We start from the raw sequence: 25,179 nt of genomic DNA on the forward strand, positions 1-25,179 counted from the left end.
AGAGCCCTCCATGTATCTATCGATCCCAAACATTGTAGCATGGCTTTAAGAGTCTTGCCAAAGACTCACGCCGCTGACCTGTGGGGGTGGGAAGTGTCTACAGTAGGGTCCCATATGAGATTTAAATCCCCCATTAAGATTATGTCCCCGGATGCAAAGCTTTACATCGTAGATAGGAATGTGAGGAGACTCTCCGATTGTCCGGAATTGGGTGCAATGTTGATATAGTGCATGGGCGCCCCACCAAAACCCCCTGACCATAATACATCTCCCCAGTTTGTCTGCTTTGGTGTCATGGAACTGGAAGTGAATCAATGCGTGGGAAAGGAGAGCTACCTCATTCTGTTTGGTATTGGCCGAAGTCCTAAATATTAGTGGGTAAGTTTTGTGTCTCAGACGGAGATCCTCACTTTTCATCAGGTGAGTCTCCTGTAACGCAGCAATGCGAACATGATGATCCCCTAAGAAGTTCCAGAGGCATTGCCGCTTGTTAGGGGAATTGAGACCCCTTACATTCCATAACGTACAGTTATCTGACATTTATAGAAATGTGGGGAAAATCTCTTCTGGGTCGAGCGACCCTCCCAACCCAATCCCCCCCGCCCACAAACTCTGGTCACTCAAACCACATATTAGGGGCCACAGTGAAAACAGTACAACATAATAACATAATTTAAACAGAAACTTTGAACTAGGAAATCTCAAAGACGGTGGAAAGCCCTCACTCTTGGTGACTCCAGGAGCGAGTCCACGTCCGCTCCCAGAGTCCCGCAGGACACCGGATATTTGGTGGTGTACTGCATCCAGCGCTTGAGTGAGCAAGAGGAAACACTAGGCTACGAAACAAAGAGGCCCCTTCACTATTGATTGTTACAACTCTGTGCTTTCAGGCCCTGGGGGGCCCCACTGCGATTTTGCATTTGTCTATAGGTGATAGCCCTAAGTCTTTAGCCGAATAGGTAGGTTGGGTCTCTGAGGCAAAGAGTCGAGGATTAAAAGCTCCTGGAACTCTGTGCTTCGTCGTCTTACTGCTCCTCTTGGGAGTCTGCCAGTCGCCCGGTGAACACCACCCTGCTGCTTGTTACGTGCGTTCCCCTCCCGAAGTCGCTACTTGTTGTGGTGGAGCTGCTACCTTTGCGTTGGAGCTTCTACCTTGATAAAGTGGTGTGGTTTGTTGCCGAATGAGAAGGCGATGCCAAACAGGTAGGTCCATCTGTATTTGGTTTGTCTGTCCCTCAATGCCATTGTAATCGGTCAAAATTGTTGCCTGCATGCTAGCGTCGATTGGGCTAACGATGCATGGGCCACATCCTGGAAGAGTGAGCATGTTGCACACTGAAAAGTGCCTGTGTCGCTACTACTGGCTTTTAGTTGGACACATTTCTTAGTTTTAAAAGAGCTAAATTTAGCCAGGATATCTCTTGGGTGTTGGTTACCTCCCTGATGCTGTGGGCCCACCCTGTGAACTTGCTCCAGCTGTACCTCCATCCCGTCGTCTCCTAGTACGCTGGAGAAGAGAACCGCCTTAAATGCTTCCAGGTCTAGACCCTCACGTCCCTCCTCCAGGCCCCTCACTCTTATGTTATCTTTGCGGGAGCGGTTTTTCTTCCAAATCTGAGCATCTGAGCAGTACAGCATGTAGTTGGGAGTTTAGGTTGGCAGCACCTTCTTCATATGCCCTTCAAGATCTTAAGACTTCGATTCCAGGTCTACGGTGCAGGTTCCCACGGAGTCCACGTCTGCCTGAAGCGCCACCAGCTTCGATCCCACCTCCACCCGAAATGCGTCAATGTCTTCTTTAATGTGTACCCTGAGTTCCTTCTTGAAGTCCCTCAGTGTCTCCAAGAGGTCTTCTCGGGTGAGCACCACCCCGCCTACCACATGGCTCTCTCCTTCTTTCTCCAATCAGGACTTAGTTGGGCAAAGTAGCTGGAGACTCTCTGTTGGTTTGATTCTTCTTTGGTGGCATATTGATGAGGGCCGCGATCAGCGCGACGCCGCCTCCAGCCGGTGCAGGAGCTTGGCTAGGGTGTTGTAGTTTGGGGCAGGATGGGCCGTTCATGCTCGGTCAGGGGTTCTTGCCTCAGAGGGGTCGCAGATCAAGGTAGTGCCAACGTCCCCCAATGTGTCACTCATTCGCTCCTTGCTTATAGTGATGGCAAAGGGTCTTTCAAATTTTCGCCTCTTTTGGGCTTGCGTTCCTCATGTCTGTGGATTCTGCCACAGGTTAGGACATGTTGTGTCTTTTCAGGCCCTCTGGGTGCCATCTAACGGCCAGGCAGTGTCTGATGTAACCAGAGGGGCTCACCCCAGGCTTCTGTCCTTGGGCACAGCAGTGAGTCTGTGGAGTGTGCCCAGGAAGTCCCCATCCCTCGCAGCTCAAAGGGCACACTCCCACCTGGGTCTTTGCTGCCACGTCGTGCCTTCCGTCCTCTTTGTCGTATTGATCAGAGGAGCCCCGCCAGCCCCGTTCGCAGCCTGGGTGGTGTCCCGTCAAGCCTCCTCCTCTGTCATCCGCTAACAAACGACCACAAAACAAAACAGGTCGTTTGTTTTTTTAGCTTCTGCAATTCCTGTTCAAGATTGCTGTCTCTAACAATTTAAAGGCTTCTTGTTGCAATAGTAGAATGCAGATGATAATGTATTTGACTGAGTTGTCCGTGGCACAGAATGTGTCCTCTTCATAGTGGAAGAATGATGATGACACATGTCAATTGCAGAATTCAATGTCTAGAAATGAGAAAACAATTTACTGTATCAGATGATGTCCTGTTGGTTTATTTAAAGAGAAAACTGAATAGTGCTCCTTTTTAGAAAAGTATGACTATTCTGTTAGTGTTTTTTGTATTGTCTGATTTTAATTGTAAGAGTTTTTTTTCATTTTGTTTTTTATTTGAATATTTTATGGCACAGTTACTGACATTATAAACCTATATTCCAGATTGAAGAGGAGGCAAATGGAGACCTATTTGATATTGAGATAGGCGTCTCTGATCCAGAGAAAGTTGGTGAGCCTGACCCCTCTTTATTTATTTTTATATCTTATGTAAAAGCCTGTGGACAACATCTTAATGTATATGTTGTGATATTTAGAAATCTACATTTTTATCGATCATCATTTTCACCTTCTAAATAATATGAGCATACAAAGTATTGCAATCTGACATTTTTGGTCACATTTCGCATTTACTTGAACATACATGTACGCATTCTTCTTTCTAATCTTCTCTAATATGTGGATAAGTAGTCTTTTTGCTGACATCTGATCCTGACCTAAAGTGTTTTTTCACATTCATATGTGCTAATTAATTAAATGTAATCTTTTTTTTAGGAGATGGCATGAATGCTTTCATGGCTTACAAAGTAACAACAAAGGTATTTAATCAAAATGTCTATTCCTATTTTTATTCATTATAAGTATTTTAACTATTTGAGGAAAATGATACAAGTTTTTTTTGCAGACTTCTCTGTCCATGTTTAACAAGAAGGAATTCTGTGTAAAAAGAAGATTCAGCGATTTTCTTGGATTGCATAGTAAATTAGCAGGAAAATACATGCATATTGGTTACATTGTGCCTCCAGCTCCAGAAAAAAGTATTGTGGGTAAGAGTAGATACACACGAGTTATGCGCTGATTGACTGTTTCTTTGTGTTCTTGTTTTTCAATTCAGAGTAAACATATTTAACCTTTTTATTTTCTGGATTTAACGCCTCTGGTTGTTTGATAAACTGTAATGCGGATTGTTAAAATTCAAGCTACCCAGCAATGTTCAGGAACTGTATGATATTCCGCTGACCGTGATGTCTGGTATAACCAGAGAGAATCATATATAAAGAAAATTGAATATTTAAGCAATTTTAAATGTTCCCCTTTATGCTTTGTTTCAAAATACCATATCATTCGAGCTGCTGATGTATTTCTTTCCTTTATTTTAATAGGAAATGTCTGCTAATTGCATTCTCAAAGGATACTAAGTTGTCTGTGTGTGCAGTAGCCTCAATGATATTTCACCTTTAAGCCCTATGATCCACACTTTCAATGAGTGACTGAGGATATTTACAATGTATACAAGGACAGCCTTGGGCAGTGTACAGGATAGCTAAACACCCAAGTATTTAGCTTCTCACTTTTATAGTGAGAACTCATTATATGAGATCTGTCTCCAGTATTATTTGTTTTGGCATAAGAGCAATTTAACTCTTCATGGAAAATATATTGAATCCATTTAGCATTACTTTGGCAGGGATACACAGTATGTTTTTCATTCTACCTCCACCATCACAGTGCATTACACTGCAGAACAAATTGAGCTTCATGTTGCCCTCTGATACCTCCACTGTCTCACCTCCTGTAGTGACTGAAAATTGAGGGGAATAGTACTGGGGACAGAGCTGGTAGTGTGTTTTTTCCCCTCAAATGATGGTCAATCTTTTCAGTATTTACGTTTTAATTTGTTCCTCCTCTCTTTTACACTCCTTGTATTGTAGAACCACAGTAGACCATATGTTTTCTTTTTCTAGAAAATCCTTTTTAGAACCTCATCCAAAAGGAAAAACGCCCTCTCTCGAGTTAAAAAAAAAACAAAAAAAAAACAATTGGGATGTAAAGATCTTCCAATTTTGTAGCTCCTTAGATGGTCGATGATAATTTAAAGAAACAACCCATATTAGTCCTCCAGTGGCCCAATAGTGATATCAGCTTCTCTGTCTTAATATATCAGGACCCTGTGGTGATGGTACTGTGTTTGTTTTTGTACCTTGGTTGAGCGTGGAGTGGAATGGTGGCAGGAGCTGGCGCAAATGCTTCTCTGTAGTGTGACCTAGCAAACTATGGTATGTGCCTCCTCTCCCTGCTTTTTCTTTTCCACTACAAAACTTTGATCCTCTCTGAAGGAATGTCTAATGGAAAGCGAACATTGTGTTAATAATCATGTAGCAGGAGACAAGACACATTGTCTTATTACCAATATATATGTATATCTATTTTCCTATTTGAGCATCGACTCCATGTTAGATTGTTTTTTTCAGCCATCAGGTTTGGACATTTACTATTGGGAATCTGAGTTCAACGCATTCCTCATACACTTGTTCAGGCCCAAATGGTCAATTAAATTCCAAGCTCTTCTGTGCTGCTCATTGACTTTTTCCTGGAGACTGACTACGCTCAACTATTAACCTTAAGGACCTGTGGCCCTCTTCCTCGTGGTGTGCCCCTTGCTGTTGATGACTTAGTTGACGACTCCTTTGCGGATAATGCACACAGGGTGATGAAACACTAGCACTTCGAGAACTTCACCCAGTGCCATGCGAAGTTTCCTTGGACCGTCCAACACAAGGCTTATGACTTGCGAGGCCTGCCTTAATTTCCACTCAAAGAAAAGTGTTCGGTATCGATGGGAGGGACGGTGGGCACATCAGTGGATGCAGCAGAAAGTTTCCAACGACGTCCCCGAGATCTTCAGGGAACATTCTCCTCCTGACATGGAAGATAATCAAGAAGCCTCAGCAAGAGCCATGTGTATGGTTGGCACCAATACACACACCAGGCTCCAAACATGCCTCCAGTTGGGGCAGAGCACCGTCCCTGAGGAGATCGGGGATCGTGTCCATCAACTAAAACAGCTTCCTGAACATTCACCTTCCTCTGGGCTACGTTGGCCATAAGCCTTGAAGCCTGCTACACTCCCACCTGCCCACGCCGACCCCTCAAGTCTAGTTGAACTTGAAAATATGTTACACACCATCCAGGCCAAAGACCCTCCCGATACCGGCTTTTCAGTTGCTTTCGGAGCTGAAAACACCATTGGCGTAAAAAAATTCCTGAAGATTCCATTGGCGCTGAGGCCCTCTTAAACAGCAGCCTCCAATTACTTGGAACAGCCCATCCTCCAGCTGTTTTAGGAGTAGCTGGATGTGATGCAGAAACGTATGATCATCCACCCCAGGTGGGGAAGATCTCCAAAAAACTGCTTCCCAAGCGACTTTGCCTCTGAAGAGAAAACTGACCTTCGAGGAAGAGTTTGCTTCGGAGCCTCCGCTAGCTCCCAAGCCTAAAAAATTCCTGTACAGGGGTACCCCCCCTTCACAGTTGTGCCCCTATTCTTCCTTTTCCACCACCACCCCAACCACATCCCTCATAGGGCTCCCCTTACTCTTTTCACAGAGAAGGCAGCCTTTTCCAACCACAGATCCTTATGATGCACACTTCAGTCCAGTGCTCACTGATGACCGTGGGACGACTGTTGTCGATCCCTTGGGAAATTCTTACCTGGATGACTATCTGGCAAGGGATACAAAGGGTGGTCACCTTCTAAAAGGTGCATATACATGTCCTCCATGAGGAAGATGACTTCTTAATACTTAGACATTGTCCAGGTCATAGAGGATGGTCCAGTTCCTTCTGATGCTGGAAGGTATGTTGAAGTCAGCCACAGACATCTTGAGGAAACCCTTCTAGATAAAGGTAGTAATGCCTCGGGTGCAGAAAAAATATAAGCCCTTAACTACCAACCTAGCCTTCATCAGCGGCCCGGTCCGTCCCAGTTGCCTTGTGATGAATACCCAGCGCAAGTGTGCTAAGGCTCAGGCCACAGGCTAAATAACAAGGAGAGCAAAAAGCTGGATGCTGCTGGGAAGAAGTTGGCGGTAGGATCCATCTCCCATTGGAGTATAACTAACTCTGTAGGTCTTGTCTCCCAATATGATTAGGCGCAATAGGATGAGATGCAGGAGTTAGTGATGCATCTCCCAGAAGAGTTCAACAAAATGGGGTAGAATTTAGTGGTCGAAGGAAAGACCCCTTCCAATGCCACTATCTGCTGTGCCTTAGAAGCTGCAGAGACTGCTTATGGAGGGATCAATATCTATGTCCTCATAAGACGCCATGTGTGGCGCCGCATCTCTGGGTTTAAACCCAAAGCTCAACCTGCCCTTCGATAATGAACATTTCTTCAGTCCGCAGGTTGAGCACTTGCTAGAAAAGATTAATAAGGACACTGACACCATCAAAGCCACTGGGGCGCTTCAGACCTCATGCCCTCAGGGCTCTTATGGGGCCACCAGTATAGGACCAGTTCCAGAACCACCTCCCTGGACCCTCCCGCCCTACCAGAGGCAGCAGCCGTCCTTTCCTCGTCTGACACAGATAATGATACATCAGGAGTGCTTATAAGGGCAACAACATGGCCAGGGGCAAAGGAGGTTCAGGCAAAGGAGCCTTGCCTGCAAAACATTGATTCCCCCGCCTCCTCCTCGATCACACTACACCTGTGTAGAGCAAGCTGCAAGATTTCTTTTTTCGTTGACAGGAAATCACTTCAGACAAATGGATTTTAGTCATGTCTAGAACTTATGACACCCTCTTCCAATTGTCTTACTCACAACCATACTTTTAGCAGAGAACATCTCTGCCTCCTGGCAGAAGAGGTCCAAACACTCTAACAAAAAACCAGTGCCAGGGGATACAGCACTGGCAAACGGGTTCACTCCCTCTGCTTCCTCATCACCAAGGACGACAGGTCTCTCAGGTATATCCTGGATCTTAAGCCCATGACTCAGTACATCCTCAATGAAAACTTCCATATTGTAACGCTACAGGATGTCATCCCTCTGCTTCAATAATGCGACCACATGGCAACATTAGATCTCATGGATGCCTACTATCACATCCCCATTCATCTCGCCCACTCGTGCTACCTCTGCTGTGTGGTGAGTGGCCATCATTATCACTTCAAAGTACTTTTGATCTGTGTCACTAACACCGCAAGGGTTTTCACTAAGTGCCTGGCAGTAGTCACAGCTCCGATAAGGAGGGGAGGCACCCATGTTTTCCCCTACCTAGACTATTGGCTGATCAAGAGCGCAAGCAGGGATCAGTACATAGCACCTATCCCAGGCAACTATTTCACTCCTTCACAGCATCTGGTTTACCATAAATGCCACCAACTCCCACCTACTACCTCTATAGATCAAACATTTCCTGGGGGTAGTACTCAGTTCTGTCACAGGCAAAGCATAACCTGAGTGCAAGCGACCTTGACTTCATCAACTCGTGCCAATTTTTCAGCCAACTCTTCACCTCACAGTAAGAACCTTAATGCGTTTGCTAGGCATGCTAGATAGCCTCATGTATCCCCATAGTAGGCCACGACTGGCTCCATATGCGACCACTTTAACAGTGCCTTTCAGCCAGTTTTCACAAGTCAAATAGAGTTTCTATTATTGGTCAAGGCCAGCGCACATTGCTCTATAGAGTGGGGGAACAGCAACAATCTGTTGCAAGGCTGGCCTTTTTTAGACCGCATTCTGCAAGCCACCATTACTGTGGATGCCTCTCAAACTGGGTGGGGGCGCATCACTGCCAAGTTACAGTCAAAGGAGAGTGACTCATCACCAAAGGTACCACATCAGCTATCTCGATCACCTAGCCATATGCCTCACCTGCAAAACCTTCCACCGCTCATTCAGGGCAAGCTAGTCTTCGTCAGGACAGAACAAATGAGCCCCTATGTGTTACCTACAGAAACCCCACACCACTCTCTCTCTCCCTCTCGCCTTGCTGGTACAGAACACCTGGCATTGGGCGCTCCACCACCACATCCACCTGATGGCAGAGTGCCTTCTAAGGGGGGACAATGACTTGCAGGCCCGCTCGATAGGAGGCATTAACAAGTCCACAAGTGGAAACTCCACCCATAAGTCCTGCTCCAGTAATTTCAGTGCTGGTGCACTCTGCAAATTGACCTGTTTGCTACCCTGAAAATGCAAAATGCCTAAACTTCACTTTCAGGTACCCATTCCCACAGTCTATAGACAATGCACTATGGATGAACTGGTCAAGGATCTTTGCCTACTCTTCTCTGCCTCTCCTACTCCTCCATTCTTGAAAAGAAGATGTTTCGACCATCTCAGACTCTCAACCTTGTTGTCACAACTTCATGCAGATTGACTAACCTTAAGCATCAGGTACAGCAGGAGCGATGTAGTTGCTAGTTTCTCTCCTCCCTGGGAATGGCACCTCAAGTGAGTCGTACACATAAACACTCTCCTATAAGGACCTCACCCAGGGAAGGGGAAAAGTGGAGAAATAAAATATAAAGGACTGGCAGCCAGAAACCATCTACAGGGCTCGACAACAGGAGAGACACCATACGTTGGATCTGTATTCTGGTTCCTGCATAAAGACACAAGGACACATTCACTTGCACTCCTCCACAGCCTCCAATAACAATATATATATCAATGTGAGGGACTACACTTACTTAATGAAGCTGCCTCATTCATCAAAGTAAACACGGGCAAAAGTAAAGAAAAATAAAGCAAAGACAATCAAAAATAGAGGCTGCCCACGCCCCACAGTCTGGAAAGTCACAGGTTCAATGTAGCAATGCTGCACAGTAATTGAATGTCTAACTACTTAGCTTCATGAAGTAGTTCCTTCCTGCTCAGCTGCATAGAACTCGAAAGACAATGCTTCTTGCTTCCGATGCTTTCCAAAATACTTAATCCGAGCTGGTCACCAGCTCCGAGGTAAGCCCAAAATATTCAGCGGAAATCCGTGCTCAAAACAATAAAAAAAATGAAATACTGCTTAAATGAGTCTCGAGCTCGTATTACATGCTGGCACTCCGTGTATCCAATATCTGATGTTGTTGAGGGAATGCGCAACGATGTTAAACGGTAAATGCATAAGTTCATTGAGGCAGAGAGCTTTTCCCCCTGCTCCCACAGCGCGGCTCCCAGACAAGGTCAAAGGTCCCCCCACGCCGCGGAAACAGCAACCGAAGACCTGATACTGTCTCTCCTTCACAGCGTTTCTCCGAGTGAAGTGACACATCCAAAGTAACATGAAACAGAACGCAAAATGTCAAGATTCCAGGTTCGCTCAGAATTCGGGAAGGGACTAAAACCTGACACTTGTGGCCAGCAACTAGACGTGGCAGCCATTGTACTCGGCACTCCTAAAGATGTCAGTTAGTCCCCAAATGAAGCTTCCGTCTAGCAAGAAACCGAGGTCTAATTAGGCATGCAGCTCAATCTAGCGATTTTAGTACTTGAGATCGTAGAGTTTGGTTACCTGGGTCTTCTTCAGAAATGCATGAACATTTTAGAAGAGTCTTGCAAGTCCATGCAGCAAAATGGAAGACATTTGTCCACTGCTGCATCCCCAAACATCTGGACCCCCTTAAACCTGCAGCCCATGATATCCTATGCTGCTTGCTTCGTCTGTAGAAGTCGGGCCTGGCATACTCTTCAGTATAGCTATATTAAGCAGCCATAGCTGCCTACATGCAAAATTGGAAACTACCTTCTTCCACACACTTGTTTTTAAAGCATTCATGGAAGGCCTCGGAAAGATTGTCCCCCCAGGGTTCTCCCTGCTCCAGTATGTAATCTTAACATAGTCCCTAACAGACTCATGGGGCTCTCATTGTGAGCCCTTGTACTCCTGCCCTCTCAGTTACCTCTCCTGGAAAATGGCTATAACCTCTGTTTGGTGTATCAGTGAGTTACAGGTGCTCAAACTCCAAGAACCTTTCATTCAGGTTCATATTGAGAGTGTAGTACTCAGAACTAACCCTACATGCCTCCCCAAGGCTGCTACACCTTTACCACCTTAACTGAACTATAGGGCTCCCAGTCTTTTCCCCCACAACCAGACTCTGTAGCTAAGACAGACCTACACAACATAACTGTAAAATGCACTCCTGTGTATTAAATTGATAGTACCAACCCCTTTCGCAAATCGGACCAGTTGTTTGTAGCCTTTGCTAAAGTAAACCTCATAAGAGCCATTCTATATCCAAAGCGGTCAGTGCTATGTGAATAGTCAAATGCATCCAGACCTGCTATCACAAAGCTAAAAGAGCCTTCCCTATCACACACTCTACATGACGTATGTAAAGCTGCCACGTGAACAACCTTGCACACCTTCACTAAGCCTTACTGTGTGAATATCCTAGCCATACAACAAGCAGTGGTTGGCTAAATTGTCTTGAGGGCCTTATTTCAGACCTCTACATCATCCGCACACAAGCCACCACTTACAGAGGCATACTTCTTTACAGTCTATGCAGAGCATGTGCATCTACAGTGACACATGCTACAAATGAAAAATGTTACCCTGTAAGCAACTGTTCATAGCGTGAAGTGCCGTAGCTTCTTTTCCAATCCTCATGCGCACCATGCGGTGGTTACTCATCACTCCATACTTCTCTCACCCACTGTGTGGCAAACATTTTAACATGGAGTCGGTGCCAATGTGCATTGAGAACTAAGGGAGGATTCACCATATATCTTGTGACTTAAAAGACTTCTTTGAAGAAAAAAGACCTGCTAACATCCGAGCCCAACACGAGATGGAACAAATATGCAGAGCAAGTGAATCTACAGCACTACATACAAAGAACAGTTGCTTACAGAGTAAGCAAACACTTGCCATATGTTCTCTGAAAAACCAAAGGTTAAAGTGAAATTATTTGGTCATAAGTGTAGAACAATTTTTTACAAAACTTCTGGAATTCACTGAAATAAACATACTTAAAGTGCAGTTAAGGTTACAAAACAAAACCTAAGAACCACTCGAAATCACCAGTTATGGTGTGATTAGCTAACCATAACTCGCTCCCCGTCATGCACTGCTTATTGCGTCACATATAACACCACTCGTGATGTTAATGATATGACTAAGGACATCTCAAATAGCAAAGAAGGCATCACTGATGAAATCATCCATCATACTTTTTTTCCCAATCATGTGAATGACTGATTTATATATTTATATACTATGTAATGTGAGTAAAACCTGTCTTTAGATTATATTGTTTTGTATCTACTGTTCTGTGACCATATAATTTAAAACTAATGAACAGATTTTTTTTGTGTAAATGTTACTTTTCAACATAATGGGGAGGTCTCCTCGTAGGTAGTAAAAGGTGAAACTTTGTGTAACGGTTATATAGGTGTATGTTGCACTTTCTGTGATTATATACTAAGAGGTATGGGCTTTTGAGCCTACTTTTCTGTTTGCTTTCGCATCTTTTAATGTTTGGACATGTGGATAGTGTATAACGCTTAATGTTTTTTCTTTCTTGTGGTAGTTCAATAAACTGTTTTTCTTTGGATTAATCCATAAATGTGTGGACATATGATGCTAGTGGAATGTTTGTTCTCCAGTGTTGGATCTTTCATAGATTTACATGCTTGAATCATACCCCGTCATCGAAGTGGGAGTCCCATGGTACTCTATCATAGGAATTATACTAGTAGCATAGGCTAAGATGGCACTAGGCCATGAATTTATTTAATAGCCTATATATGCCATTTTATTTTGAAAAAGAACCAAACTCAGACACCAGCCAATCAGGCGACAGCACCCTCTAGAAGAACCTTCCCTACAGAGGCTAGTTCCCTCAGATTTTCTACTGCACGTCGTATGAAGGGAGTCTCCCTGAGCTCTGTTCAGTTATTTCTTCAGGTTTCAAGAACCTTCTTTCAGGGCAGATGTATATTTTCTGTATCCATGGGGATTTTCTGATCATGTCAGACCATTCAAAGAAGGGATTATTCAGATCATGTAACACCTGTGGCAAAAAGATGTCTTGGGGTCATATAATCCCACTCCCTCTCAAGCAGAATATGTTCGACCACGCTCAGGGTACATCTCTGTGGTATGCTGGTGTATAGAGCCTCGATATCCATAGTGATGATCCAGCCTTCTATGGGAAGACCATCCTGATGAATGCCGCTGACCCTTAGGTCCATTTAGTCATAAACATGTCAACGACCACAAACACGGTGGTGCTGGGGTACTAACTCCCCCTCCCCAGACTTTATTTTTTTTAATACCAAGTAATTGCCCGTTTAATAAATGTACTGTGGCTTTTACATTGGTTTTTAAAACCACTCACTTTCACGGGCCCCCACTTAGATTTAGAAGTTGCCGACCTGTCTCCAGGTGTAGGTCCGTCCTCGACCAAACAGAGTTTCTAGAGAGCGAGGACTGCCAATGATGAAGCATGACACCTGGTGGTGTGTGAGGATAGTCCTTCACTTGTTTTGAGATGCCTGGTACTCCGCCAAGTACCTTGTAAACTCCTGGTCATTCCCTTCAGGGTAGCTTCTTTTGTTTATTCATACTATAAATGGTTTCCAGAACATGTTTCCTCTACTACTGCTCCTCAGTTTCCACCTTCGGCTCAGTTCACATATAAAACGCGCCTCCTAGACCGCGCACTTTGCAAATTCCAGGAACCCCCTCTATCTTCATAACCTGTGGCGGAACCCCAAATGCATTACCATGATGTGTCTGACGGAGATCAAGAAGAAGAGGGAGGGATAAGGGATCGTGCTTCCACTACCAACGAGCGGGATGATTATTTAATAACTCCATACCCTCTGAGTGCTCCTCCGGTGGATTCTCCTCTGGATGATATTGGAGGATTCCATAATATCATGGAAAGGGTGGTTAAACACTTCCAATTGCCTTTTGCGACCAAGCAGACAGACTGCTTTCTTTACGATTTAAAGGAATCCATAAACAAAATCGATATGGGCCATTTGTATTATAGATTTTATTTGGTAAGAAGGGGTCCGTATAATGAAGAGCCTAGCCACAGTCACAGCTGTTATGCCCAGGTTGGATAAAAAGTACAAGGCACAGAATGATGTCCCTGCATGCCTCGTTGGACAACCGAGGCCGGATTCGGTCATCAGCAAGGCAGCTCAAAGACGCTTTAGGAACCCTGCTACTCCTGTCACAACATCACCAGATGGGGAAGGGCATAGACTGGACACGATTGGCAAGCGTTTCTCCAGCATGGCTGCATTGACAGTCGGAGCAGCAAATTCTCTGTCAATTTTAGGACGATTCGACTGGCAAATGTGGTACGGATATGGCACAATTCATTGATCTTCTACCAGAGGATGCTAAGCCCGATGCCAGAAAGATTCTTTGGGAGGGAGAGAGCTTCTTCGGAGATGATAGACTGTGCTATCGATATAGATTCTACAGGATTGCATCAGCTTGCTGGAGCAGCTGTCCTCCGCAGGCAAGGCTGGTTGAAAGCGACAACGTTTAGACCGGAGGTTCAGACGACAATCCTGGACATGCCTTATGACAGAGAAGCGTTATTTGGAAAACATATATATGAAGTGCTACAATCCATTAAGGCTGTTACTGATACCACAAACGCCTTAGGAACATTACAATTTCGAAAGCAACCCTTTCAAGGAGTTAGAGGGGAGAGTGCTTATTCCTTTAGAGGAGGATTCCAGAGCTATAGACCACAATACTAACCTTATCAGGGACAACATAGACCACAATATGGGCAACAGTACAGGCAGTCACCAGCAGCGGCTTACAAACAACCACCCAGAGGAAAGCAGCCCACCAGGGGGCGAGATGTCAAAAGAAAGCAATTATCTTTCTTTACTGCCTGCTACCTTTCCCAAATCCACACAATTAGGAGGACACATTTCTCATTACACCAACCAGTGGGCCATTATAACAACGGACAAGTGGGTCCTCAACATCATACATCAAGGGCATACCAAGGAATTCATCAACAGTCCCCCGAATGTGCCTCCAAAAAGATTGTTTACTCCCCATCTGAAACAACTATTGAAGGAAGTTGCAAGATGGATCGCGACAGCCATTCAGTTTTGTCATAACTCTGCATGACGGCCATTATCTGCTAGACTCAGCAAGAGGGCTCTGACAATGTTCTCTGCATTATTCGCTGTGGTTCCAATACAGCAAATCTGCAAAGCAGCCACATGGTCCACCAGGCATACTTTTACCCAGGTTTATTCCCTGAATGCTACGGATAAAGCTGAGACAGCAGTGGGACAGGCGGTGTTGTGGCATCTGTTTCAGTAAGTAGCCTTTTTGCGTTATTTTTTATTTTCTATCCCGCCATCCTCTGCAGTTATATTATTAATGTCATTTATTGATGTTGCAACTAGTTTGCTTTGTTTGCAATATAATTATATGATAATAAGAATTCATGTTACTGCTGACTATTCTGATTCAAGCACGTGAATCTATGAAAGATCCAATACTGGAGAAGAAAATAAGTTACTTACCTGTAACTGTAGTTCTTCAGTATTGGTATCTTTCATAGATTCACATGCGTCCCACCTTCCTCCCCTAGAGGCTCTCCCTTACTTTCGGGACTATATTTGTTCCCACATGTGCTCGAAAATCAGAGGTAACTAGCCTCTGTAGGGAAGGTTCTAGAGGGTGCTGCCATCTGATTGGCTGGTGTCTTTAAGTTTGGTTCTTTTTTCTTATTACAAAGGGCATAGATAGGATATTAAATCCATAGCCTAGTGCCATCTTATACTATGCTACTAGTATATTTGCTTTGATATAATACAGTGGTACTCCCACTTCGAAGACGGGGAATGATTCAATTATGTGAAATATGAGAGAACTACAGTTACGTGTAAGTAACTTATTGTTCGAGGCATGTGGGCTGCTGAATTCATATCTATAGCATAGATCGCCGCCTAGTGTTGGGTCCGGATGATTGCACATTGTTGTCCTGGAAGAGTCTTCGAAGTATCACGAGATAGGTGGCTCATCCCCTGGACTACAGTGCGCATGGGCATCGACTCCATCCCCAGATTGTTTTTTTCCGCCATTGGGTTCGGATGTATATTCGTTATCTCCAGTTCGGAATCGATATAGACTTTTCTTAAGGCCTGAAGGCCTTTTCCTATACCGTCGGTATTGTTTTGCGCTCGGTGCCCAGCTCTGTTAGGGCTCAGTTCCCGAGTCGGACATCCCGAGGAGTCGCGTGGCTCTTCGGTGCTCGAGGCCCAGTCGACGCAACAAGGCTTTCACCGACACATCATGGAACGGAGCCCGTTCAAGAAATGCCCCGTGTGTGGATCGAAGTATCCCCACATCGACGTCCACCCAGTGTGCAACAAGTGCCTGTCGCCAGACCACGATGAAGCCAACTGTATGGCTTGTTCCCGGTTTCGATCGAAGAAGACGATTCGACTTCGGCGCGTGGCGCGCCTGGAGGCCCAGCAGTCGGCCCCGGCACCGGTGGACATCTTCGAGAGTGAAGAAGCAGACGTACAAGAAGTTCATATGCAGATTTCACCTCCAGCGGAGGAGATCGACTACGACTACGACGCGGACGTCGAAGCGCTCAATGCAGAAGAAGTCGTCGACGAGGTAGGAGACGACAATGAGGCCTATGGGGCCATGGAAGATAGCTGAGGCGAAGAGCTATGCCCCGTTCGAACAATCACTAAGGCTCAGGTCGCGGGATCGCCACACGGCCTTACCCAAGACCTTGCACCCAGATCCACGGCCTCGCCTACGGGCCCGGCTACGGACACTTCTGCGGAGCCGCCGGTGGTCAAAACGAAACCGAAAGTGAAACCCTCGGTGTCGACGAAACCGAAAGTGATGGAGACGCCGACGAAACAGAAGACGTCTGTCCCTCTGGCTGCCTCCTCGTCTTCCGATATGTCGGGGCAGCCGAAGAAGGCTGTCGACCCGGTGAAGTCGACCAAAGGCGTCGAGCCAAAGTCGGTCAAGGGCGTCAATCCGAAATCGATCAAGGGCGTCGAGCCGAAGTCTGGGGCCCCAACCCCGGGAGTCAAGGCGGCCGACCCGAAGTCGTCGGCGCCAAAGGCCGTCGGCGCGGAAGGAGGACACGGCGCACCTAAGAAAGCTGCTCCTGTACCTCGGCCGGAGAAGGCCAAGACATCGACGCTCGAGTCTTCACACGCTGGTGGACCGAGGACGTCTGTCGGGTCGACGAAACCGTCCGCTTCCTTTACGAAGCAGGTGTCGGACTCACTGCAACGCATCAAGAACAAGGCTTCCGCGGTCGATCCGAAGGATGCTTCCGCCCCGAAGCAGGCTGCCAAAACGCCAAAGTCTTCGACGCCACTCCTGTTTATGTTGCCGCCGAAGGATGCACCGAAGGCCTTCGCACCAAGGTCGGTCGCCAACGCGCCCGTGCAAGGGTCTGCAGGGTCGAAGCCTTCTCCTCAGCTTGGGAGCTTGAAGCATCGACAACCCTTGATGGAGGAGCAGTCGGAACACTTTATCGACGCCGACACCGGTAAACTTACCCTCTACAAGAGGAAGATCACCGCGACACAGCCTTTGGAGTCCTACACGATTCCTTTGAAGCGCAAGAAGCCTTCTACGGATTCACCGGTTCTGGTTGAGCCACTTGCTCCACAGACTCCAAGAGTTGCTACACCCTCACCCACTTATTCAGATGTGGAGACTGGGGAAGGTGATGACGAAGAGTATAACTTTCCTGACAACACTGATCCTGAGGATCACCAGGACTCTTGGGCAGCTGCAGGGGACCCAGGGGATCCGCAAACTACCCCGGACACTCAGGTGTACAATGTCAAAACATCTCCTACTGAGGATTCTGCGGCATTTAATGCTCTCATTGAGAGGGCGGCTAAAAACCACGACGTCCAGCTTCACACTGACCCTGTTGACGGGGACTTCCTTTTTGATACCTTTTCCACGGCAGAAAAGACTGTCAAAACTCTCCCAATGTTGAAAGGGGTTCTCAAACATGCTGCAGACATCTTTAAAGAACCCACACGTGCCAGGGTGGTCAACCCTAGAATTGAAAAAAAATATAAGCCGGCACCTGGCGACCCTACCTACATCAAGGGCCAGTTGCCATTGGACTCTCTGGTCGTTTCTAATGCCCGGAAGAGGGCGAATTCGCAAACCACTGGTGATGCTCCTCCCCCAGGCAAGGAATCTAAAGTGCTGGAGGCATCAGGGAAAGAGGGTGGCGGCTCAAGCAGCCAATATCTGGCGTATCTCAAACACTCAGGCACTCTTGGCCAGATATGACAGGGCGCACTATGACACACTAGAGACCCTGTTACAACATCTCCCCGATCAGTATAAAGAGGCAGCGGAAATGCTCATTCATGAAGGGAAGCTCATCTCCAACGCTTCTATTAAATGTGCACTGGACGTGGCGGACACCGCGGCCAGGGCCATTAACACCAGTGTGATGTTGAGACGTCAGGCATGGCTCAGAATCTCCGGTTTCAAGCCAGAGACACAAACCACCATCCTCAATCAGCCGGTCAACCCTGATAGGTTATTTTGTCCTGAGGTGGATACCACACTGGAAAAAATAAAGAAGGATACCGAGACTGCAAAGTCCATGGGAGCTCTCCAGACCCAACAGATTCGGGGCAGTACTTTTCGTCGCTCAGGCAATAGAGGTGTTTCCAGAGGCCAGATGTCCCAGCAAACGCAATACACTAAAGGTGGGGCGCAGTCCTCTTACACCAAGCAGAGTAGAGGCGGCTATCGGGGCATCAGTGCCGAGGGCAGAGGCCGTGGAAATAACAACTCCCGTTCCTTTGCCACCACCAAACAGTGACGCCCTGCCACTGCCCCCCGACCACACAACACCTGTCGGGGGGAGACTCCAGCAGTTCCTGCCAGCCTGGAAATCCATCACCACAGACAGGTGGGTCAGGAAACTTATCCAGTTCGGTTATTGTCTGGAGTTAACATCCACTCCACCCAACATGCCACCAAAACACCGTCCTATGTCCACAGAGCATTTGCACTTATTGCAGCAGGAGGTACTTGTCATGCTGCAAAAAGGGGCAATCGAGCTCGTGCCGGTGGAAGAAGAAGGCACAGGAGTGTATTCCCTGTACTTCTTAATCCCGAAGAAGGACGGGTCCCTCAGACCCATACTGGACCTCAGACCCCTAAACCAGTATATTCTCTCAGAACACTTTCACATGCTGACGCTGCAGCAAGTTCTTCCGTTGCTCAACCAGGGAGACTTCCTCGCAACCTTGGATCTCAAGGATGCATACTTTCACATTCCACTACATCCATCACACAGAAAATACCTCAGATTCACCATTCAGGGTCGGCATTATCAGTTCAAGGTCCTCCCTTTCGGAATGACCACGGTGCCCAGGGTGTTCACAAAATGCCTAGCGACAGTGGCTGCGCACCACAGGAGGCAGAACGTTCACGTTTACCCTTATCTAGACGACTGGCTTGTCCAAGCAAAGTCGGCCCAGCTGTGCGCCGCCAACATGTCCCACACCATTCACCTTCTTCACAGACTGGGATTCTCACTAAATTATCCCAAATCACACCTTCAGCCAGCCCATGTGCGGCAGTATCTGGGCGCGACGATAGATACTCTGGCGGGCACGGCCCAGCCGAATTCTGTGAGGATCGACAGCATTCAGTCGCTCATCCAGAAGTTCAGACCGCAACACTCGCTTCCAGCAAAAGTGTTCATGCAGTTGATCGGCATGATGGCCTCCTGCATCTTCATAGTCCCGCACGTGAGGCTACATATGCGTCCGCTTCAAGAGTGCTTAGCACGTCAGTGGAATCAGGCTCACGGACAGTTAAAGAACCTAGTGTTGGTGACCGGTCGGGCATACAACTCTCTGCATTGGTAGAATCCACACAACCTTTGCAAGGGCCGACCGTTCCAGGAGCCTGTGCCACAACTTATCCTGACGTCGGACGCATCTCTCCAGGGTTGGGGAGCTCATGTACTCCACTACACGGTGCAGGGACTATGGACGACGCAGCAAAAGAAGATGCACATCAACTACCTAGAACTGCTGGCAATCTTCATGGCGATAAAGGCATTCAAAGTACATCTGTGCAACAAAGTCGTGTTGATCCGGACAGACAACATGACAGCCATGTACTACATTCAGAAGCAGGGAGGTACACACTCTCCACAGTTGTCTCATCTGGTTCAGAGCATGTGGAAGTGGGCCATTCAGAGGAACATCTTCCTCATGGCGGAACACCTCCCGGGCAAGGACAATCAGATGGCGGATCTGCTCAGCAGGTACAGCCACCACATGCACGAGTGGGAGATACATCCATCAGTACTCCACCCGTACTTCCAGCAGTGGGGTCATCCAGAGATAGACCTGTTTGCCACAAGGGAAAACGCAAAATGCCAACACTTTGCCGCCAGGTTCCCTCACCCACAGTTGCAGGGCAATGCGATATGGATGAACTGGTCAGGCAGATTTGCGTACGCTTTTCCCCCAGCACCTCTCATAGCGCTGGTGGCACGAAAGCTAAAGCAACACTCGATGACACTCATCCTGGTTGCTCCAACGTGGGCACGCCAACCATGGTACACCATGTTTCTAGAACTCTCCGTGGTACCGCATCAAAGGCTGCGCCTCACGCCCAGACTTTTGACGCAGAGCCATGGCGACATTCAGCACCCAGACCCGCAACAGCTCAACCTGGCGATCTGACTCCTGAAGTCTTAGAATTTGGCTACCTTAACTTACCTCCCGACTGCATGGATATCATACGAGAGGCAAGGAAGCCCACCACCAGAGCCTGCTATGCAGCAAAATGGAAACGGTTTGTCATTTACTGTACGGAACACAACATCAACCCGCTAGATGCATCCACTCACAACATCATCTGTTATTTGTTACATCTTTACAAATGCAAGCTGGCATATGCTTCCATTCGGATACACTTATCCGCCATAGCAGCTTATCTCCAAAACAGGCAGCATCTCTCCGTTTTCAGAGTGCCTGCCATTAAAGCCTTCCTAGAAGGACTGAAACAAGTCATCCCTCCCAGGACCCCGCCAGCTCCTGTATGGAACCTTAATGTGGTCCTCACCAGGCTGATGGGCCCACCTTTTGAGCCTCTGCATTCATGCGAGGTTCCGTTTTTAACATGGAAAGTGGCTTTTCTAATAGCCATTACGTCTCTGCGACGTGTTAGTGAGCTCCAGGCGCTCACTGTACAAGAGCCATTCATACAAATTCACTCGAACAGGGTGGTGCTGCGCACTAACCCTAAATTTCTTCCTAAGGTGGTTTCACAGTTCCATGTCAATCAGACCATTGAACTGCCCGCGTTCTTTCAAAACCCAGATACGGTAGCCGAAAGAATGCTCCACACTCTTGACGTCAAATGAGCTTTGATGTACTACATCGATAGAACCAAAATTTTAGGAAGACACAACAACTCTTTGTTGCCTTTTCGGCCCAGCACAAAGGCAACCCAATTTCCAAAGCAGGTATAGCCAGGTGGATCGTTAAGTGTATTAAAATTTGCTATCACAAGGCTAAGCGCACTTTAACGGTCCCCCCCCAGAGCCCACTCCACCCGCAAGTTGGGGGCCTCCATGGCTTTCCTTGGTAATATCCCTTTGGAAGACATTTGTAGAGCAGCCACATGGTCTACACCACACACATTTACTAAACACTACTGTGTAGATGTGCACTCCAAGCAGCTGTAGGGCAGGCTGTTCTTAAGACACTTTTTCAAACGTCTGCAGCTGGCACTGGCGGCCGCCGTTAATGGAGGGACTGCTATTTATTCTATGCTATAGATATGAATTCAGCAGCCCACATGCCTCGAACTGAATATGCTACTTACCAGTATGCATCTGTTCTTGGCACGTAGGGCTGCTGACATTCATATCGCCCGCCCTCCTCCCCGGCGCCTGTAGCGGCTGCAGAATTCAAACTTACTCTTAGCATGGTCATCGCTCACACTGTTACTCCATCTTCGCCACAATGGCTAAAAAGAATCTGGGGATGGAGTCGATGCCCATGCGCACTGTAGTCCAGGGAAGGAGCCACCTATCTCGTGATACTTCGAAGACTCTTCCAGGACAACAATGTGCAATCATCCGGACCCAACACTAGGCGGCGATCTATGCTATAGATATGAATGTCAGCAGCCCTACATGCCAAGAACAGATGCATACTGGTAAGTAGCATATTCATTCTTACACAGGAGTGTTTCTAGATCATGGTGTGTCCTTTGTAGTATGACATTGAGTGGTGGTGGTGTTTTTTTTCCTTTCTATTGTTTTACAACAGTTTTGTAGTTTGTGATAAATCACAAAAAGGATAAGCGAGCACACTGCTTAGCATACCAGCACGGATGTACGACATTACAACGCATGCTTTTACATCGCATGCTTTTACAACGCGAGTTTTACAACGCATACCATTACAACGCATAGCGCTTTGGGGTGCTGGATAGTGAATAGTTTAATTTACTATTCCAACTCCAGTCCCCATGGACACTAGGGAAGGTGTTGGACAGTAAATTAAACTTATTCCCTATCCTATAGCGCCCCCCAGCGCAATGCGTTGTAATGGTTTGCGTTGTAAAAGCTGCGATGTAAAAGCATTGTGTGGTAAAAGTTGCGTTGTAAGTGATGTTTCCCTACCAGCACATCATTAAATTTGTCAAACATCGCTCAGGTTATAGACAAATCCAAAATGCACCTTTCCAACTGTCAATCATTTTTTTTTCATATTACCTCTTCGTGTTCAGCCTAGAACACCTTTTAAACACTAATTTCTCAAACTATTGAACAGATTTAAACCAAACCATGCAAAGTCACTTCCTTGAGTAAAATTTTACTCGCTTGCCATGTTAAATATAACCCCCTTCAGCCCTTTTTGTCTGTAGTTAAGACTAAAGAATCCTATTGAAGGTCAAAAGGGAAATGAGACTTTTGGAATTCCCCCGTTTTTGGCCCTCGCTTAACAGATCTACTGGAAAATTTCCATGAAGAACCGAACTTGGAGGTACTTTTTTGGAAAGTTGTATGCAAATCTGTTAATGGGTGTCAAACTTATTATGGAAAAAAAAGACTTTTCACAGCCCCTGGGTACTATATAATGTGTGTGTGGGCCCCCCCTCCACATGCCAGCCTGTGGCCCGGGGACCCCATCCCCTGGGCCTGAAGCAGTTTTTAATGCGGGAGGGGAGCCGTGCGGCTCCCCCACTCCAAACCATCCATTCCCTGGGACACTGTACTGTTCCTACCCGGGAGAGTGCTGGCAGGGTGCAAATCGGATTCCCTGCTTGCGCTACCAGAAGAAAGGAACACTGCTTAGTTTCCATCCGGGGGGGAGCAGAGAAACAAAGCTGTCCCACCCAGGTGGGAGCAAAGCAACAGAGCCCGCACCCAGGTACCCAACGTTTATAAAAAGTGGCCACAAATCAAAATGTTAATACACCATATATATCCCGAGGTCTAAAGGCAGACAAACAAAAAATATCTGAACTAACCAAAGCTCTACAAAAAATACACAAAATTTGTACGGATTCCCATCACTCACCATTCCAGGTGACATGCTTCATCATCTGGGTCTCCTTTAACAGGGCTAGCACTCCACCCTAATGATGGAGGAGCCCAAGGATGTTTTACAAAATTACAAGTACAGATGTGAGCAGAAATGTTTTAGCAAGTATATGGGAAAGAAAAGTGCAGTGCAAAGATAGTGATGTGAAAGCTAAAATTGAAGCGTAATCAGACTCCAACTTTATTCATGTCTGATACGAACAAAGATTAAAAACAGTGCAATGGGACAGTTTCTATAAATAGTCGTCCGCTAGTAATCATCGGTCAACATGTTTCAGCACCCCAAGGCAAATCTACACCCAGTGCTTTCGTCAGGACCTAATGGATATCAAATGCTACTGCAATATAAAGTGATGTAAACTCAAAAAAGTAAACAACATAAAGGATACACTGTGAACCACTTTGCTTACAGTCACTATTCCTCGAACCTCTCAGGAGATCTAGAAGAAATGTAAGAGGTACATCATAGAGCTTTGGATAACAGTATCAATTGTTATTAATAATCAAAGTGGCTAACATTAGCCATCAAATGATCCTTTAAAATAGGCTTAAAGAGTCCATCGAGCCTTACCTCAAGAGTATGGAGGAAAAACCTCACCCCACCTGGCAACAGCTCAGGAGAAAGGAGGCACAGCTCTGGGAAAGAAACAAAATACACCAAACCTTAATTTATATGGTGAATTGTTCTCTCTCAACGAGTTCTCGATGCGGCCGAGATCACGCGAGGAGATGGGAGTAAGCATCTGTGGCAACCCTGACGCTTTATATACAACTTTGTTACATCCGGTCGGTACCTCCTCGACGGCTTGGACAACCGTCTGAGGTACAGACGGAAAGGTAAGAGTACTCCCTCATTTTTGTATTTGTGGGCTAGTTTGTCCCTTTGAATTCCACTCATGTTTAACTAATGTGTGAGATGTACTAGTAACTCTCAACACACAAGCAAGTACTATTCCTGCTGGCGGCATTTCTTACCCGTTTTTACTTACTCTAGAACCATGTAGAAGGTTCGCTCGTTTGACTAAATGTGAGTAACAACATTGGACCTTAGTGACATTGAAGCTTATAGTAGTCACCAGGAGATTATGTTTTTGGGAATTTTTTGAGGTCCTTAGAACACCAAATACATCAGGTGCTCTATAGCTGGGACCAGATTCCTCATTCTAGAAGAGGCTACAAGAAGTATAAACTTTCGTTATGTAGCCATGAATATGACATACTTTGTTCTATATGTTCATAACATATATCACCCCTTGTATAAGGTGGCGATTTTGACATGATGAGATAGTAAGTTCGAGCGGCGAGGGCTCTTGCTAGTGTCGTGGACACTAGGTCTGTGTTATTAAATGTTGAGAGAGAACAATTCACCATATAAATTATGGTTTGGTGTATTTTGTTTCTTTCCCAGAGCGGTGCCTCCTTTCTCCTGGGCTGTTGCCAGGTGGGGTGAGGTTTTTCCTCCATACTCTTGAGGTAAGGCTGGATGGACTCTTTAAGCCTATTTTGAAGGATCATTTGATGGCTAATGTTAGCCACTTTGATTATTAATAACAATTGATACTTTTATCCAAAGCTCTATGATGTACCTCTTACATTTCTTCTAGATCTCCTGAGAGGTTCGAGGAATAGTGACTGTGAGCAAAGTGGTTCACAGTTTATCCTTTATGTTGTTTACTTTTTTGAGTTTACATCACTTTATATTGCAGTAGCATTTGATATCCATTAGGTCCTGACGAAAGCACTGGGTGTAGTTTTGCCTTGGGGTGCTGAAACATGTTCACCGATGATTACTAGCGGACGGCTATTTATAGAAACTATCCCATTGCACTGTTTTTAATCTTTGTTCGCATCAGACATGAATAAAGATGGAGTCTGATTACGCTTCAATTTTAGCTTTCACATCACAATCTTTGACCTGCACTTTTCTTTCCCATATACTTGCTAAAACATTTCTGCTCACATCTGTACTTGTAATTTTGTAAAACATCCTTGGGCTCCTCCATCATTAGGGTGGAGT

At 46.2% G+C, this 25,179-nt stretch overlaps 1 protein-coding gene across 2 annotated transcripts in view; it reads left to right on the forward strand.

The window, feature by feature from the left end:
- The window catches only part of SNX2 (sorting nexin 2), a 416,319-nt gene that overhangs the window by 233,112 nt on the left and 158,028 nt on the right, over positions 1-25,179 (forward strand). For both annotated transcript variants that reach the window (XM_078675570.1, XM_078675571.1), the window contains exons 4-6: positions 2,942-3,008; positions 3,332-3,375; positions 3,462-3,603. In XM_078675570.1, coding sequence (XP_078531696.1) covers positions 2,942-3,008; positions 3,332-3,375; positions 3,462-3,603 — 253 coding nt within the window. The remainder of the gene's footprint in view (positions 1-2,941; positions 3,009-3,331; positions 3,376-3,461; positions 3,604-25,179) is intronic.

This window comes from Lissotriton helveticus, chromosome 2_1 (assembly GCF_964261635.1).
Source record: "Lissotriton helveticus chromosome 2_1, aLisHel1.1, whole genome shotgun sequence".
Taxonomy (NCBI): domain Eukaryota; kingdom Metazoa; phylum Chordata; class Amphibia; order Caudata; family Salamandridae; genus Lissotriton; species Lissotriton helveticus.